Below are 16,735 nucleotides of genomic sequence, written 5' to 3' on the forward strand. Positions count from 1 at the left end.
TGTATATGGAACCACAAAAGACCCCAAATAACCAAAGCAATCCTGAAAAAGAAAAGCAAAGCTGGACGCATCACAATTCTGTACTTCAAGCTATATTACAAAGCTGTAGTCATTAAGACAGCACGGTACTGACAGAGAAAGAGGCAAGTAGATCAATGGAACAGAATAGAAAACCCAGAAATAGACCCACAACTATATGGGCAGCTGATCTTCAACAAAGCAGGATAGAACATCCAATGGGAAAAAGACAGAATCTTCAACAAATGGCATTGGGAAAACTGGACAGCAACATGCAAAAGAATAAAACTGAACCATTTTCTTACACTATACATAAAAATAAATCCAAAATGGATGAAAGACCTAAATGTGGGACAGGAAACCATCAAACTCCTAGAAAAGAACACAGGCAGTACTTCTTTGACATCAGCCATAGTTACATCTTTCTAGAGCTGTATTCGGAGACAAGGGAAATAAAAGCAAAAATAAACTATTGGAACCTCATCAAAATAAAAAGCTTCTGCACAGCAAGGGAAACAATCAACAAAACTAAAAGGCATCCTATAGGAGAAGATGTTTGCAAATAGCATATGTGATAAAGGGTTAATATCCAAAATACATGAAGAAGTTATAAAACTCAAAACTCCAAAACCAAATAATCCAGTTAAAAAATGAGCAGAAGACATGAATAGACATTTTTTCAAGGAAGACATACAGATGGCCAGCAGACACATGAATAGATGCTCAACATCACTCACCATCAGTAAATGCAAGTCAAAATTACAATGAGATATCACCTCACTCTTTTTAGAATGGATAAAATCAACAACACATGAAACAACAGGTGTTGGCAAGGATGTGGAGAAAGGGGAACCCTCTTGTACTGTTGGTGGGAAAGCAAACTGGTGCAGCCACTCTAGAAAACAGTATGGAGTTTCTCAAAAAGTTAAAAATAGAACTACCCTTTGATCCAGCAATCACACTACTAGGTATTTACCCAAAGAGTACAAAAACACTAAATCAAAGGGATACATGCACTTTGATGTTTATTGCAGCATTATCTACAACAGCAAATTATGAAATCAGCTCAAGTGTCCATAGACTGATGAATGGATAAAGAAGATGTGGTATACATCTACACACACATGCGCACATACACACAATGGAATATTATTCAGCCAAAAAAAATATAAAAGAATGAAATCTTGCCATTTGCAATGACATGGATGAAACTAGAGTGCATTATGCTAAGCAAAATGAGTCAGCCAGAGAAAGACAAATACCATATGATTTCATTCACATGTGGAATCCAAGAAACAAAACAAACAAGGCAAAAGGAAAAAGAGAGAGAGAGAGAGAGGAAAACCAAGGAACAGACTCATAAGTATAGAGAACAAACTGGTTACTAAAAGGGTAGTAAGTGGAGAGATGGGTTATATAGCCAATGGTGATTAAGGAGTGCACTTGTGATGAGCATCTGGTGATATATGTAAATGTTGAATCACTATATTGTACACTTGAAACTATTATTTACTCTGTATGTTTAACTGGACTTTAAAGAAAAACTTAAAAAAATTTCCTTCATTAATAAAGTTCAATAATATTTCATTTTATATGTATACCATATTTTGTATATCTATCTATTCATCCAGCAATGGATAGTTGGTTTTTCTACCTTTTGGCTATTGTGAATACTGTTCCTATTAACACTGGTGTAAAAGTGTCTGAGTCCCTGCTTTCAATTCTTTGGGATATATATCTAAAGTGAAATTGATGGATATTATGGTAATACTATGTTGAACTTTTTGAGGAACCACCTGTTTTCCATAGCAACCCCACCACTTTACATTCTCACCAGCAATGCACAAGGGCTCTGATTTTTCTCCATCTTTGTCAACACTAGTTATCTTCTATGAAAATGTGTGTTTTGTTTTTTTTTTTTAATAGTAGTTATCTTAATGGGTGACAAGTGGTATCTCATTGTGGTTTTGATTTTCAGTTCTCTAATGACTAGTGATATTGAACATCTTTTCATATGTTTATTGGCCATTTGCATATCTTTTTTGAAGCAATGTCTCTTCAAGTCTTTTTGCTCATGTTTTCATCAAGTTGTTTTTTGTTGTTGAATTGTAGGAATTCCTTATATCTATCTATATTCTTATACTTAATCCCCACTAATATACAGTGACAAATATCCAGAATTACTTCAAATTTAGATTTTGTACCTTTAATATTGATATGAAAATGATTTTTCCTCCAAAAATAATAACCTTGTGATATATTAGTAAGTATAACTTATGCCCTTAAGACCTGGTGAGGGATAGGAGTCTCAGAACCTAGACGACCAGAAATGTCTAAATTGAGCTAATATCCTTTATTTTCCCCTATTTTTATACCATGCCATCTACGGTACCATTAAATTGAGTTTCAGAAGTGGAGGTATATTTTAAAATAGTATGTAAAACTAAATAGAATTCCACGTCTTCTTTGATCCTTCCATTTAAAAATTTGTGGAGCATGTACGATGTGCCAGACACAGATGACTGTTAATGATGTAGAAAATACTGCCCTTGTCTATTTGCAATTTGCCTGCTCTACATTATTGACCTTGGGAAAGTTGGCAAATATACAGTGGATCACAATCACCATTTTATATTAAAACTAAAAGCTAAGAAAAATATGACATTAAATCGGAAGTAAAGACATTAAAAACTCCTGGCAACATAAAGCTTTCCAAGTGATAGCCATTAATGCTATATTTAGTTGTGTATGGTTCTCTGGTTAAGGAAAGGAAGATATGTAAAATCACAGACTCACATCTGACTAAGGCCCTATTTCAGTCATGAAAATTATACGCTGCCTACATTAAGGATCCAAAATGAAGAGACAGAATCAGTGTAAGGGTTCCCTTTGTGCTTGGTATACCAACTGACACATAGAGCAGAAGTTCAGAACCTTGAATACTGTCTGCCCAATTTGCTTTGTGAAGTATGTTTGTATACAATATCAAGCTTAATATATACTTTTAATCATGTCATTGGTGCATAAAAGCTGTTTGGCAAAGTTATGAAATAATCTATGGATTCTACTTATTTTTATTAGAGACAGGAAAGGAAAGCATAAGCTGGTACAAAATAAAAATTCCCTTTAAGGCTTTTCAGATACTATTGAAAATATATTCTTTGTAGTAGAACTTCTTGCTCCATTACTTCAATCCAGCAACTACAATAATGATGACCAGAGGAACAAGTACGTGATTGCTATATATTGAGAGCCTATGCCAAGTTCATAATGAACATCATTTGATATAATTATAGAAAGTATCTCATTTTAAAGATAGGAAAACTGAGGCTCAGAGATGTTAAAAAATTTGTATAAAGCCAAAAACAGTTAGTTAAGTGGCAGAACCACTATTTGACTTCCAATGTCTGACTCCAATGCCATGTTCATCTACTATACTGAACTGCATTTTTCTGATTTCAACAAGAAATCATTCAATGCCTTTTCCATTTTCAGTAAGTGTACAGATCATCCTCAAAGACTTTTTATGAGAATAAGCAAGGAAGCATATGAATGTTATTTCATTGTAGGATTATAAAAACTATGTACATCATTATCTGAAAAGGGAGGAAGAATTACTTTTTCTTTTGTAAAGATTAAGAAATAAATCTTTCTCAATTAATCTGAGTTCCTCCAGAGAAAACTACTTAAAGAAGAACCGTTAAGAGTTTCCAATTCCAATATTGGCCAATAGCTCCTATCAAACTAACTTATACAGGTATAACTATAAACCCAAGACAAAATATTTTTAAAAAACATTGGAGAAAGACCCAAAATAGGCAAAATTTAGAGTGGAAAGGTCTACATGTAGAAGAAAGGAATTTCACTGTCTGATTTTTTTTTAAAAAAATATGGCTTTTCACAAAGAAGGTAAGATATGTAGGATAGTTAAGAAAAAAGGGGGATAAAAACCTGCAGTCTTACTGGCATGGAGACCCAGAGGATAGAATATGGAATGACCATAGCTGTAGGGAAGTCAGCTGTATGGAAGAGAAAGTCAGAGAGGAGGAGCCTGAAGTTCTGAGTATAACCTCTGCCTAATTCTCTTGCTGGCATTTGAAGTATGTATTGATGTGGTAGAACTCAGCAGCCCAGCAAAGCCTAAAAGAACTGGAAAGATATTTCAGCAGCCATTTACCACAGAGGAGAGAATATCTGGAGTTTAAAAGCAGTCAAGTAAAGAATTTGCCAAATTAGGGGCGCCTGGGTGGCGCAGTCGGTTAAGCGTCCGACTTCAGCCAGGTCACGATCTCGCGGTCCGTGAGTTCGAGCCCCGCGTTAGGCTCTGGGCTGATGGCTAGGAGCCTGGAGCCTGTTTCCGATTCTGTGTCTCCCTCTCTCTCTGCCCCTCCCCCGTTCATGCTCTGTCTCTCTCTGTCCCAAAAATAAATAAACGTTGAAAAAAAAAATTTAAAAAAAGAATTTGCCAAATTAAAAACCAAAATGAAACAAAGAGCACTCTTTAAAGAAATATAACAGAATTTGGAATTTCTACAACAAATCATTTAAGATGTCCAAGATATAATTCAAAATTACTGGACAGGAAAAATTTCCCATATTAACAAGAAAAGGCAATTAACACAACCACACTCAAGATTACCCAGATAGAATTATCCCATAAGGATTTTAAAGTAGCTATTTTAAATACGCTGAGTAATGTAAATAAAAATACACTTATGGTGAATAAACAAACAGGAAATCTCAGGACAGCATCTATAAAAAATGGAAGTTATAGAACTGATAATTAAACACCTGAAATAAAACTTAAAAATTCAATACCATAAATAAAATTACACTGAATGGACTTAAAATGTGAGTGAAGATAGAGTCATATTACTCTATTGAAAAAAGGAAAAAGGAAAAAGATTAAAATAGGAATGAATAAAAGCCCCAGAGACCTAAGGGATGATATCAACATGTTTAATATATATTTACTTGGAATTGAAAAAGGAAAGGAGAAAGAAGATAAAATAGAAAAAAATCAAAATAAATAAAGTGGAAAAATTTCAAAATTTAGTGAAAATAGAAACTTACATACAAAAGAATCTCAGCAAATCTCAAGCTGAATAAATGTAAAGAAAATTCATCTAGGCACATCATACTTAAACTACCAAAAGCCAAAAATAAAGACAGAATCTTGAAAGGAGCCAGAGAAAAATGATATATTACATATGGGGGAAACAATGATAAAGATAAATGTGGACTTCTCATCAGAAATAAGAAAATGGCCATGTCATCTTCATAGTGCTGAATGCAAACAAATAAAAGAAAATCTTGTCAACCCAGAATTCTATATCCAGTGGAAAAATATGATTTCACTCATATGTGGAATTTAAGAAACAAAAAAAATGAGCAAAGGGGGGGAAAAGAGAGAGAGGCAAACGAAAAAACAGACTCTTAGCTATAGAGTACAAACTGAGGGTTACCAGAGGGCAGGTGGGTTGGGATGGATGAAAAACAGATGATGGGGATTAAGGAGTGCATTTGTGATGAGCACAGGGTGATGTATGAAAATGCTAAATTATTATATTGTATACCTGAAACTAATATAACACTGTATGTTAACTAACTGGAATTAAAATAAAAACTTAAAAAAATTCATGTATAAGAAAAAAATGATAGTGAAATAAAGACTTTTTTTGTAAAAAAAAATACTGAGAGAATTCATGACTGGCAGAGTTTGACTATAAGAACTTCTAAAGGAAGTTCCATAGGCTTCAGGGAAATGATACTATTTGGAAATGTGTATCTATAAAAAGGAATGGAGAACATCAGAAAAACTAAATGCATAGATAAAAAAACCCACTACTTCCCCCCACCAAAACCATAAAATACATATTTCACTTATGTTAAACCCAAAATACTTCATTTATATTAAAGCAAAATTTTAACTTTGCAATATGGGGTTTATAGCACATACAGATATAATACATAAAACAATTATGGCATAAACAACAGGAAGTTGGTGGTAAATGGGTCTATATGGTTGCAAGTTTCTTACACTTGTGTTCAGTATTACTGTTAACTCTAAGAAGACTACAGAAAGTTGGGATATGTACTGGCAAGCTGCAGTCTGGGAGTCAAATCTAGACCAGCACTTGTTTCTATAGAAAAAGTTTACTGACTCCTGACCTAGAATAACCACTTAATAGTGGTTAATAAAATAATAGTGCAGGGGCACCTGGGTGGCTCAGTAGGTTAAGAGTCCAACTCTTGATTTCTGCTCAGGTCATGATCTCATGGCTCATGCTGATAGCATGGAACCTGCTTGGGATTCTTTCTCTCTCCTGCTTGTGTGCTTTCTCTTTCTTTCTCTCTCTCAAAATAAATAAATAAACTTAAAAAAACAATAGAGCAAAGAAGTATAGCTAAAAAGCCAATATCTAAATTAAAATGGAGTTCTCATTGCCAAAAGAAGGCACTGAACAACAACAGCACCACTACAAGGAAAAACAATCATAAAATGGTTGACCAAAGTACAACCAAATTGATAAATACATTAAATGGAAATGGAGCAAACACAAATTAAAAGGTAGAGATTTTCAGTATAAATGAAAAAGCAAGACCCAACTATAAGACCCTCACTTTAAATACCAAACCACTTTGGGGTGCCCGGGTGGCTCAGTTGGTTGAGCAACTGACTTCGGCTTAGGTCATGATCTCGCAGTTTGTGGGTTCGAGCCCTGCGTCAGGCTCTGTGTCTCTCTGTCTCTCAATAATAAGTAAATGTTAAATTTTTTTTTTAAAATACCAAAACACAGATGGGTTGGTTGAAAGTAAATGAACAGAAAAGATAGGCTATGCAAACTGTAAGTGAAAGAAGTCTGAACAGACTTATTAATCAAATAAAGCAGATTTCAAAAATAAATAGTATTATTAGGAATAAAAACTATTGCCAGAGATATAGAGGAATATTTCATAATGATAAAAGGGGATCAATTGATCAGGAAGACATAATCACCATAAACGTGACTACTCTAAAAATAGCATTTCAAAATATATAAAGCAAAATTTGACAAAATTAAAGAGAGAAACAAAATTACAAAATCATAGTTGAAGAATTAACAGCCCTAACTCATCAACTAAAACAATATCTAGACTAAAAAAATATTAAAAATAGTTATAGTTTTTTAAAATATTTATTTATTTTTGAGAGAGAGACAGGACAGAGCACAAGTGGGGGAGCAACAGAGAGAGAGGGAGACACAGAATCCGAAGCAGGCTCCAGGCTCTGAGCCGTCAGCACAGAGCCCAATGCAGGGCTTGAACCCACAAACTGTGAGATCATGACCTGAGCCGAAGTTGGACAATCAACCAACTGAGCCCCCCAGGGGCCCCAATAGTTATAATTTTTATAAGATTCAGATTTCGAGAAACAGTTACTCAGGTTTTACCACCTGAATAACACAATGGATCATGGCCCTTCCTCAAAGGATTTCTCCTTTGAGCCAGATCTACACATGGATGGAAGGCAAGTATAGGAAATAGTGTTGGCCCATAAACAAATTTACTTTTCCTGGATATCTTGACAAACAGAATACTATATGTGTTACCATTTTTCATTTAATATATGGCTTTAGAATTATGACAATTTAATCAAACTATATAGCTATTAGGAGGATGTACTGGAACAAAAGTCAATCTGACCTTTCTATTATATAGCGCTGCCTGCTTATTGACAGTTGCATAAATGACTAGAGACATCGAGATTACTCTCTGTAGGATCAAATAAATCTTTGGGGACATCTGGATTTCTTGGATTGATTGATCCTAGCTTCCCTAAGATCTCAAAAGCCTATTTCTGTTCAATCAAGAAGACAATATAGGTATAGAGCCATGTAAACCTCAATAACTACTATAAATTCATGATTTAACGTCCAATACATGTCATCTACTAAAGTAATTTTACTCTTCCAGGAGTCTATGCATTGCTTGACTTAAGCTATGGTTACAAAATGGTTCTAATGTCTTTTATTTGATTGAGGAAGTCAAACATCACATATCATATTTATCTAGGCGTATCTGACAGGCTGCAAATAAAAATAAAATTCTAAGGAATATCAATGATATATAAAATAGGTAAGTAATTTTTTTCTCTAGATCTCATTTCTTTACAATGAAAATAATGAACTCAATGGGCTCCAAATTTCTCTATGCATTGCTACATATTAGCTTTGTATACAGTGTAGCAAAATGGAAAATATCTACAGAAATAACATTTGCATTGATATAACAGAAACCAAGATGATGAATATTAATACTCAAAGAATATTCTTTGGGGATGACTTCAGTTAATAACACTGTCACACACAAGTTCTTTCCCTGAATACATTTTTCTCTTTTAGGCTTCTGATGTTTTAGATTTGACCACTGTCAAATATAATGCCATTATGGGAAACAACAGGCAGGGGGCAGCAGATTTCAAAGAGGAACACATTAATGCAATGACATTAGTGACAATTGCTATAGCAGGAAAAAACATTTTTCTCTTATCCTCTTCTGGCTCTTCAGTTGCCAGCCATTTAAATTATTATCTGATTTTAGAATTTTAAATTGAGTATGCATATGTACACGACAAAGCAAAATATCATTAAAATTATAATTATCATAAAAATCACGATTCTAAATAAAACCAGAAATGTATGAAATGTATGAAACCTCATACAATTAAGCTTATGTGCTCAAAATTTTTTTTTTCCAACGTTTATTTATTTTTGGGACAGAGAGAGACAGAGCATGAACGGGGGAGGGGCAGAGAGAGAGGGACACACAGAATCGGAAACAGGCTCCAGGCTCTGAGCCATCAGCCCAGAGCCTGACGCGGGGCTCGAACTCACAGACCGCGAGATCGTGACCTGGCTGAAGTTGGACGCTTAACCGACTGCGCCACCCAGGCGCCCCTCAAAATTTTTATATATGTGCTATCACATATATGTGTGTACATATGCACATATATAAAAAATATATATTTATATATATAAATACATACATATATATTTAAATACATATTTGTTGTTTTTGTTTTTAACATTTCTCCCCTTCAGTTAGTGAACGAAGACCTTGTGATCCTCTTTTGGTTGACAAACTCCTGCCTGTTTCTATGCTATGACCATAAAAGAGAACCTGTTGCCACTCAGGGAAAAAAACTATATACTTCTGAAAAGATTTTTTGATAGTAGGAAAATACGTAGCATTCGCTAATATTAAAAACTCTAAGAGCAGTGCCACGGCAAAGCATGATGACAGACATACGTCCACATTCCAAGGGTCTGAAGAGCACTGGACTTAAAATGAAAGTAGGCAAGAAGCCTCAAAGAAGTTTCTTGTTATGTTAGCTTTATCAATATTCCATTAATTTATACAATATTGCGCCATTTTATTTTAAAATGGATTTTACAGAAAAAAAATTTTATTTTATTATTTTTTTTAACGTTTATTTATTTTTGAGACAGAGAGAGACAGAGCATGAACGGGGGAGGGGCAGAGAAAGAGGGAGACACAGAATCGGAAGCAGGCTCCAGGCTCTGAGCCATCAGCCCAGAGCCTGACGCGGGGCTCGAACTCACGGACCGCGAGATCGTGACCTGGCTGAAGTCGGACGCTTAACCGACTGCGCCACCCCGGCGCCCCTAGAAAAATTAATCATACCTAGGGTAGAGTAAAAGTAACAGTTATCACCAACAGTTTATAGGTGGGTAAACCTCAGCCCTACAATGAGGATGCAACTTGCTCAAGTAAAACACCACCCTAACGACTGAAGGAGGAAAAGAGCTGGTATTCTCTTAGTCTAGCACGTGGAATAGTCACAAGAGTTGTGTCAGAGAATAAACTGAACAAAATTTATTCATTGCTTAGTTATTCTTTATTACTTACTGGTTTCCCTTGAATTCCTCTCTCTCCAGGGTTTCCAGTCTTACCCTATATAAGGAAGAAAATGCTTGGGTCAAGTAACTCCCTCACCAATTATTAATCACACACGGAGAAAAATGGGGAAGATTTTACACATTCATCTTTAATGTTAAATGTTTTACTACTTACAGTAAGACCATAAGGCCCTCTTTTTCCTTGATCTCCTTTTTCACCCTAACAAAGTATCAATACCAGAGGAATTAATACAAATGTGAATTATGGTCTTATACATGCTAGCCTACACTCACATACAAGAAAATAAGGCATCAAGTATGTAGTTCAATATTTAAAACAAAACATTTCTCTGTGTGTAATAAAAACACTATGTATGTTTCATATTTATACCAAGAGAAAATTCAGAACCATACTTTTGTAAGGAAGGCTCCAAAAAACTTAACTGCTTATGAAATGAGAAAATCAGTGTTTACCTTGGAACCTTGTATACCTTGTTCCCCTATGAGACCATCTGGTCCTCTTGGTCCCTAGGGATGGAAAAACAAAATCCTCTTCTTAATTTTAAATGTTTTTTTTTTTTAACATTCTGCATCCTTACAAATAAACACACTGTGTTCTTCTTGACAAACTCCTATTTGTTTCTGTACCATGAACACCGAAAAGAATACAGCTAGGAATATGGATGAACCTCTTTGTATGGGACAATCAAGCCAGTATTTTCAAGATTTAAGGCCAAAGAATAAAATATAAGACCATGACAACAGATGATTCAGTTGCGGAGGTGGTTACAGTACAGGTTTGTTATTTCACTATTTCGTTCATCTTGTTCACTCAGGAGCTAGCCACAATAAATTCTAAGAACAACTCTACACTAACTTAAAAGTGGCTGGCTTGTTTATCCAACTGTCTACTTGAATTTTATATCTTGGGAATGGCATTTTTCTCTTTGTTAGAAAATGAGGGCTGACTGCATTGTGCCTGTTATGCACCTGCTTGTCAGTAGTTACTGGAAGATGGTGGGGGACACAGAAAAGGGACAGAAAATACAGCTAGGAATGAATATTCATGTAAATTTAAATCTAAGTTAAGTTGCTATCAATATTCTGTTAATAGCTGTGAAGAACCAGTGGTTGCAAAAGTCACTCTCTAAATAAATGGTAGTATATGTCTCCATGCCTAAACTATAACTCTCCTTAGAAGATCTGATCTTAAAGTCCCTTTCAAAGGGAATAACTCAGTTCTGTAACACTGACAACACTGTCACACCTACTGTGGAAAAGGACTGCATTCAGTGTTACAGGGATACACGACTATAAGAAAATTTCTCCTTCACGAAGTTTATAGAATGGTAAGGTAAATTATACAACTGATTATAATATAGGGGGAGAAAAGGCATTTAAGGGTGAAAAGGATTCGAAGGAGGGAGAGAGTTTTCACTTTTTTGTTTAGGGAATAAAGATATCATTTTGACAGTTGGAGATCATGCTCTAGAAGGAACTCTGGACAGAGGGATAGGAGGATGGTATGAGAAAAGGGTACAGAGGTAGGAAACCCAAGAATGAAAAAAAGGTAGTCTGTTTAGATTGTTTATTGATTACACGTAGTATTTCTTAGTATCTCTATATTAAGTATTTTCTATACTAAGAAATTTTTGGAAAGACTGGGACTTGAAAGGTGAAAGACTGGAGTTTATTTTTAAGTCAATAGGCAATGAGAAGGCACTGAATGAAGAGTGGTACACATTTCCCAATACATCATGCTGATACGAAGGAACACCTTAGGTGAGGTTGCTTTAGCTTTCTGTTCTTCAAAAACTGCTTACTATAATAGGACTCTCTTCCTGGGTACTCCTAGGGTAGTGCATTCCCTGATCCTCTTAGGCACACTCATGGGATTAGAGAGAAGGCTCACACTCCATGAGGATCTCCACTGGTCAGACTAAAGTTAAAGCCATAGCTCTATAATCTCAGTCTGTACTTACAGTACTCGACAATTTGTCCCTAACTTCCATTTCTGCCCTATTTTTCCATAAAAGACTGTAAACTTGAATTACAGTCTTGTGTAGAACCTTGAATGTCAAGTTGAGGAATATGGACTCAACTGAATAGATAAGAGACTTTCAAAGTGTGTCACTCATTTAGCAAACACTTGCTGAGTGCCTGTGATAAGCCAGGCGCTGTTTCAGGCACAGAAGATACAGTAGGGAGAAGAGACACATCCCTAAATACATAAACAATGAAATAAATATATAAACTTGAACTATAAAATGACAATAAGTAGTCAAGTGTAATGAAGTAAAAGAAGAACTCAAGGGACTAGAGAGAATTCAAAATGGGGACCCCTATTTTAGAAAGGGTGGTCTGAAAAGTCTCTCTAAAATGACATATGGGTAGACACCTGAAGGAGGTAAGATTGCAGGCTTTGCAAATAACTTGGGGAAGATCATTCTGACAGAAGAAATTGAAACTGCAAAGGTCCTGAGGTGGGGACAAGCTTGGAATGTTTAATAGTTAAGTAACTAAAATTTAAAAAAAGCAATTATTAAAGGATGACTGAAGTTTTAAGTGCAAAGATTCCTCAGGACCTGGTTCTAATCATCACCTTCACCTTAAAAATTCAGCAGCCTGTATTGATTCTCTTTCTCTGTCTCCTTTTAAGCACATTTCTCCTCTTTCTCACCTGTAAGAAAACACTTTACAAAAATTTTTGGAGTCATAACAGAAGGTGGTTGAGGGAGTATGAAAAGGAATGAGTGTGTCTGGTGACAGATGGTAGCTACATTTGTGGTGAGCAGGGCATAAACTCAGTTGTTAAATCACATGTAATACACCTGAAACTAATGTAACAATGTGTGTCAACTATAGTTCAATTAAAAAAAAATGTGTCCACTGTTATTTGGGCACTCAACTCTTTTGCAACCTGAAATCTCTATCTTTCTTGGACATTTTGTTATAAATAACTAGTAGAGTGAGGACAGCATTAATAGCAAACAAACTGGAAGTGTAGGTTTGCTTGGGTGGAGAGGGGGTATTTAAAAAATACTTTCATATTATTATTTCATTTACTAAATGAGGACTATATGGGGAACAAAGAAAGACAAGTTTCTGCTCCTACAGTGATGACAAAGATAACCACATTTAGTTTTTTTTTTTTTAAAGGTCTAAGTATAGCAATTGCATTAATTAAAGCCTGTAAAGCCTAAGGCTGCTAATTAAGAGGTAAGTCTGGAAGAACACTAGGAAAGCTCAATACTCTCTATGCTTCGGTTAAGGCTAAATTAATTAACTCAAAGCTTAGCTTTATCAGTGTCTCTAAGTTTCACTCTGATATCGGTTGTAAAAGTTAACCCTGGGTTAGTTAATGTGCCTTCTTTGACTCCTGAGGCAAAGTAAGTTTTAGGACAAGATCCAAGAGAGATGAAGAGTATTGTAATAGGCATTTAATGGGCATAAAGTTATTTTTTTTAATGCTTATTTATTTATTTATTTATTTTTTTAACGTTTATTTATTTTTGAGACAGAGAGAGACAGAGCATGAATGGGTGAGGACCAGAGAGAGGGAGACACAGAATCTGAAACAGGCTCCAGGCTCTGAGCTGTCAGCACAGAGCCTGATGCGGGGCTCGAACTCACAGACTGTGAGATCATGACCTGAGCCGAAGTCGGACGCTCAACCGACTGAGCCACCCAGGCGCCCCTCTTTTTTTTTTTTTTTAAATGTTTGTTTATTTTTGAGAGAGACAGAGCACAAATGGGGGAGGGGCAGAGAGACAGGGAGACAAAGAATCTGAAACAGGCTCCAGGCTCTGAGCTGTCAGTACAGAGCCCGACGCAGGGCTTGAACTCACGGACCTCGAGATCATGACCTGAGCTGAAGTCGGCCGCTTAACCGACTGAGCCACCCAGGTGCCCCAATGCTTATTTATTTTTGAGAGAGAGAGAGAGAGAGAGAGAGACAGAGCATCAGCAGGGAGGGGCAGAGAGAGAAGGGGACAGAATCCGAAGCAGGCTTCAGGCTCTGAGCTGTCAGCACAGAGCCTGACGCGGGGCTCAAACTCATGAACCGTGAGATTATGACCTGAGCTGAAGTTGGATGCTTAACTGACTGAGCCACCCAGGTGCCCCAAGTTATTTTTTTTAATACCTGCTTTAAAATATCTGATTATCTATAAACCTCTTGGAGAATGTATGCTGGCTAAATAAAATATCTGATCTTTATCCTTTTTAAGAAAAAGTTGGCTGCAATAAGTGGGTGTTAGTAGGTTCTAAAAACTGGAATAAAGTCTGATAGCTCAGTCCATAAATTAAACATGTTTCATAAAATAGCAAGTATTTGAATTGTAGGCAATAATCTTAAAGGGTTAACACAATTCCTGAACAATCAATATAGTCCTAGAAGTATTACAGGATAGGAGACAAAACCACTGCTTCATATATATGCTACAATAAAAAAAAAAAAACTGTGATTAAAACACTGACATAAACAGCACACTTGTTTATGTAGGAAGCTTTTATGAGAATTACAAGACCATCTCTATAACACTTGTAATCAATTTTAATAAGCCAAAGTATCTATGAATGAAAGAAACAACCCTTATTCACAGAACAAATGTCTTTCTAATTTGGATTCAGTATGTTTTTCCTTTTAACCACATCCATCTGTCTTTGCTTGACCCCTCTATTAATTTTTTTTATTTTTTATTAATTTTTTTGATGTTTTTTTAGTTTTGAGAGAGACAGAGACAGAGTGTGAGCAGGGGAGGAGCAGAGAAAAAGGGAGACAGAATCCAGAACAGGCTCCAGGCTCTAAGCTGGCAGCACAGAGCCCGACACAGGGCTCGAACCCACGAGCAGTGAGATCATGACCTGAGCCGAAGTCAGACGCTTAACTGACTGAGCCACCCAGGAGCCCCAGATCCCTCTATTAATTTTAAATTACTCAGATGCCTAACTAATTATGCCTAGCAGTCTTTTCTGGCTCTTGATTAACACAGCTGGGACAAAACGTTCTCTTAAACAAAAACTAATATTATCTGTGACTTTTTGTGGAAAGATCATTTCATCCTAGTCTTGTTATAAATTCTTCCAGGAGAAGAAACCACACAAGAAGCTCCTCTTCATCACTTGGTGTCCTCCAGGTAGTGCTAGCATCAAGCCTAATCAGAAATGCTGATGGCTGGTTTCCCAGTATGGTATACATTTCCTTGAAGAAACCACAATTCAAAAATTTCATAATCCTATACATTCTATATCTTGCATACAAAATCTAAAACATATTTCTAATATTTCAATCTTTTCTCCCTATTTAAATCCTAAGTAGCATAGAATACAAATCATTTAATTGAATGCCTCTATACCACCCCTCTAGAGGAAGGACACAAAATCTGAAGTTGCCTAATGATCAAAGACCCAATCCATGGGCAAGAAAAGAGAGGATAACTTTGCTAGGTGTGCCATCTCTTCTGTCAGGGCAGCTGGACACAGGACACAGAAGTACACATTGGGGAGATATCACCAGATCAGTTACTTAGCCCCAGTGAGTTCCATGTGTGCATGAGGGACAGCAACTAAAGTTGTGCTGATTCTTAGTGACCCAAAAAGGCTAACCTACCATCTTTCCGGTACTACAGTAGAGAATCCGCTAGCCTATATCGTCTATATGGGGGATATGATTGTATATATTATATGTATTAGCTTTGGCATGTTAAGTTATTTTACTACACTTAAGTAACTATTCTTTAGCCAAACTTCGCAGGTGGAAAAAAGCATAGAGTATGTAGGATAAATAATAGTATTTCACATTTGTGGCAAATCTCCCACCTAAGAATCTCAAACCATAAGAATGATACTTTCAGCCAATCCTGCTTTTTTTTCATCTACATAAGAAGCAGGATTTTACAACCTTCACAACGCAGGTTAGACAAATTTTCATTATTCTAAATTGTTTAGGTTGTTTTCTGGGATGGCAGACATTGTTGGTTGTCTGAGCTTTTCTTATCCTCTGGAAATCGTACAGTATTGTACAACATTTCAAATGCCAAATAGGCTGTAACTAATTAAATAGAAAAATCCATGTGGTCCAGATCTAAAACGTAGTTAACACTGGATCCTCCATGGTATGAGGAGAATGCTTGACAAATTGTAAGAAATCAGTAAATGTTAGATAGTTGAATGACAGACAGATGGGCAGACCCCTGATTAAGAGTGTCCTATTATTCATGATGTTCACATGGCCATGTGATAACAGTGTAAGTCACAGGCAACACAGTAAGGGCACATAAGCACTAGTTCCATAATGATAATTCTCTGTGTGATCTCAGTGTCAGTGTGCCTGGGCACAGCTTCCTCTCCAGTGTACTGTGACACAGTTGTGTGCCACAAAGGGGTTACAAATGTGCTGGGAAGATCAACCCCCTCAGCCATTGGCATGGCAGAGAAGAGCTGGAGCACAGGGACTTTGAGCCAGATACCTTTTTCATTTATCTCAGTGGGTTAGACATATATCGTCATCTTTCTTTTCTCTCTTTCTTTTTCTTTCCCTTTCTTTCTTTCTTTCTTTCTTTCTTTCTTTCTTTCTTTCTTTCTTTCTTTCTTTCTTTCTTTCTTTCTTTCTTTCTCTCCCTTTCTTTCTTTTTCTTTCTTTTCCTTCCTTTTCCTTCCTTCCTTCCTTCCTCCCTCCCTCCCTCCCTCCCTCCCTCCCTCCCTCCCTTCCTTCCTTTTTTCCTTCTTCTTCTTCTTCTTTTGAAAGGGCAGACCTACGCTGGCCAACTCCATCTTGTTCTGTGTCCTCCACCTTGACCACGCCTCCTCCCCTC

The 16,735-nt window shown here is 36.2% G+C and overlaps 1 protein-coding gene across 7 annotated transcripts in view; it reads right to left on the reverse strand.

Moving 5' to 3' along the window:
- COL24A1 (collagen type XXIV alpha 1 chain) overlaps window positions 1-16,735 on the reverse strand; it is a 412,001-nt gene that overhangs the window by 144,525 nt on the left and 250,741 nt on the right. For all 7 annotated transcript variants that reach the window (XM_019837359.3, XM_045036125.1, XM_019837358.3 and 4 more), the window contains 3 exons: window positions 10,395-10,448; window positions 10,096-10,140; window positions 9,931-9,975 (listed from right to left, as the gene is read on the reverse strand). In XM_019837359.3, the coding sequence (XP_019692918.2) occupies window positions 9,931-9,975; window positions 10,096-10,140; window positions 10,395-10,448 (144 nt within the window). The remainder of the gene's footprint in view (window positions 1-9,930; window positions 9,976-10,095; window positions 10,141-10,394; window positions 10,449-16,735) is intronic.

Source organism: Felis catus, chromosome C1, assembly GCF_018350175.1.
Source record: "Felis catus isolate Fca126 chromosome C1, F.catus_Fca126_mat1.0, whole genome shotgun sequence".
In the NCBI taxonomy this organism is placed as follows: Eukaryota; Metazoa; Chordata; class Mammalia; order Carnivora; family Felidae; genus Felis; species Felis catus.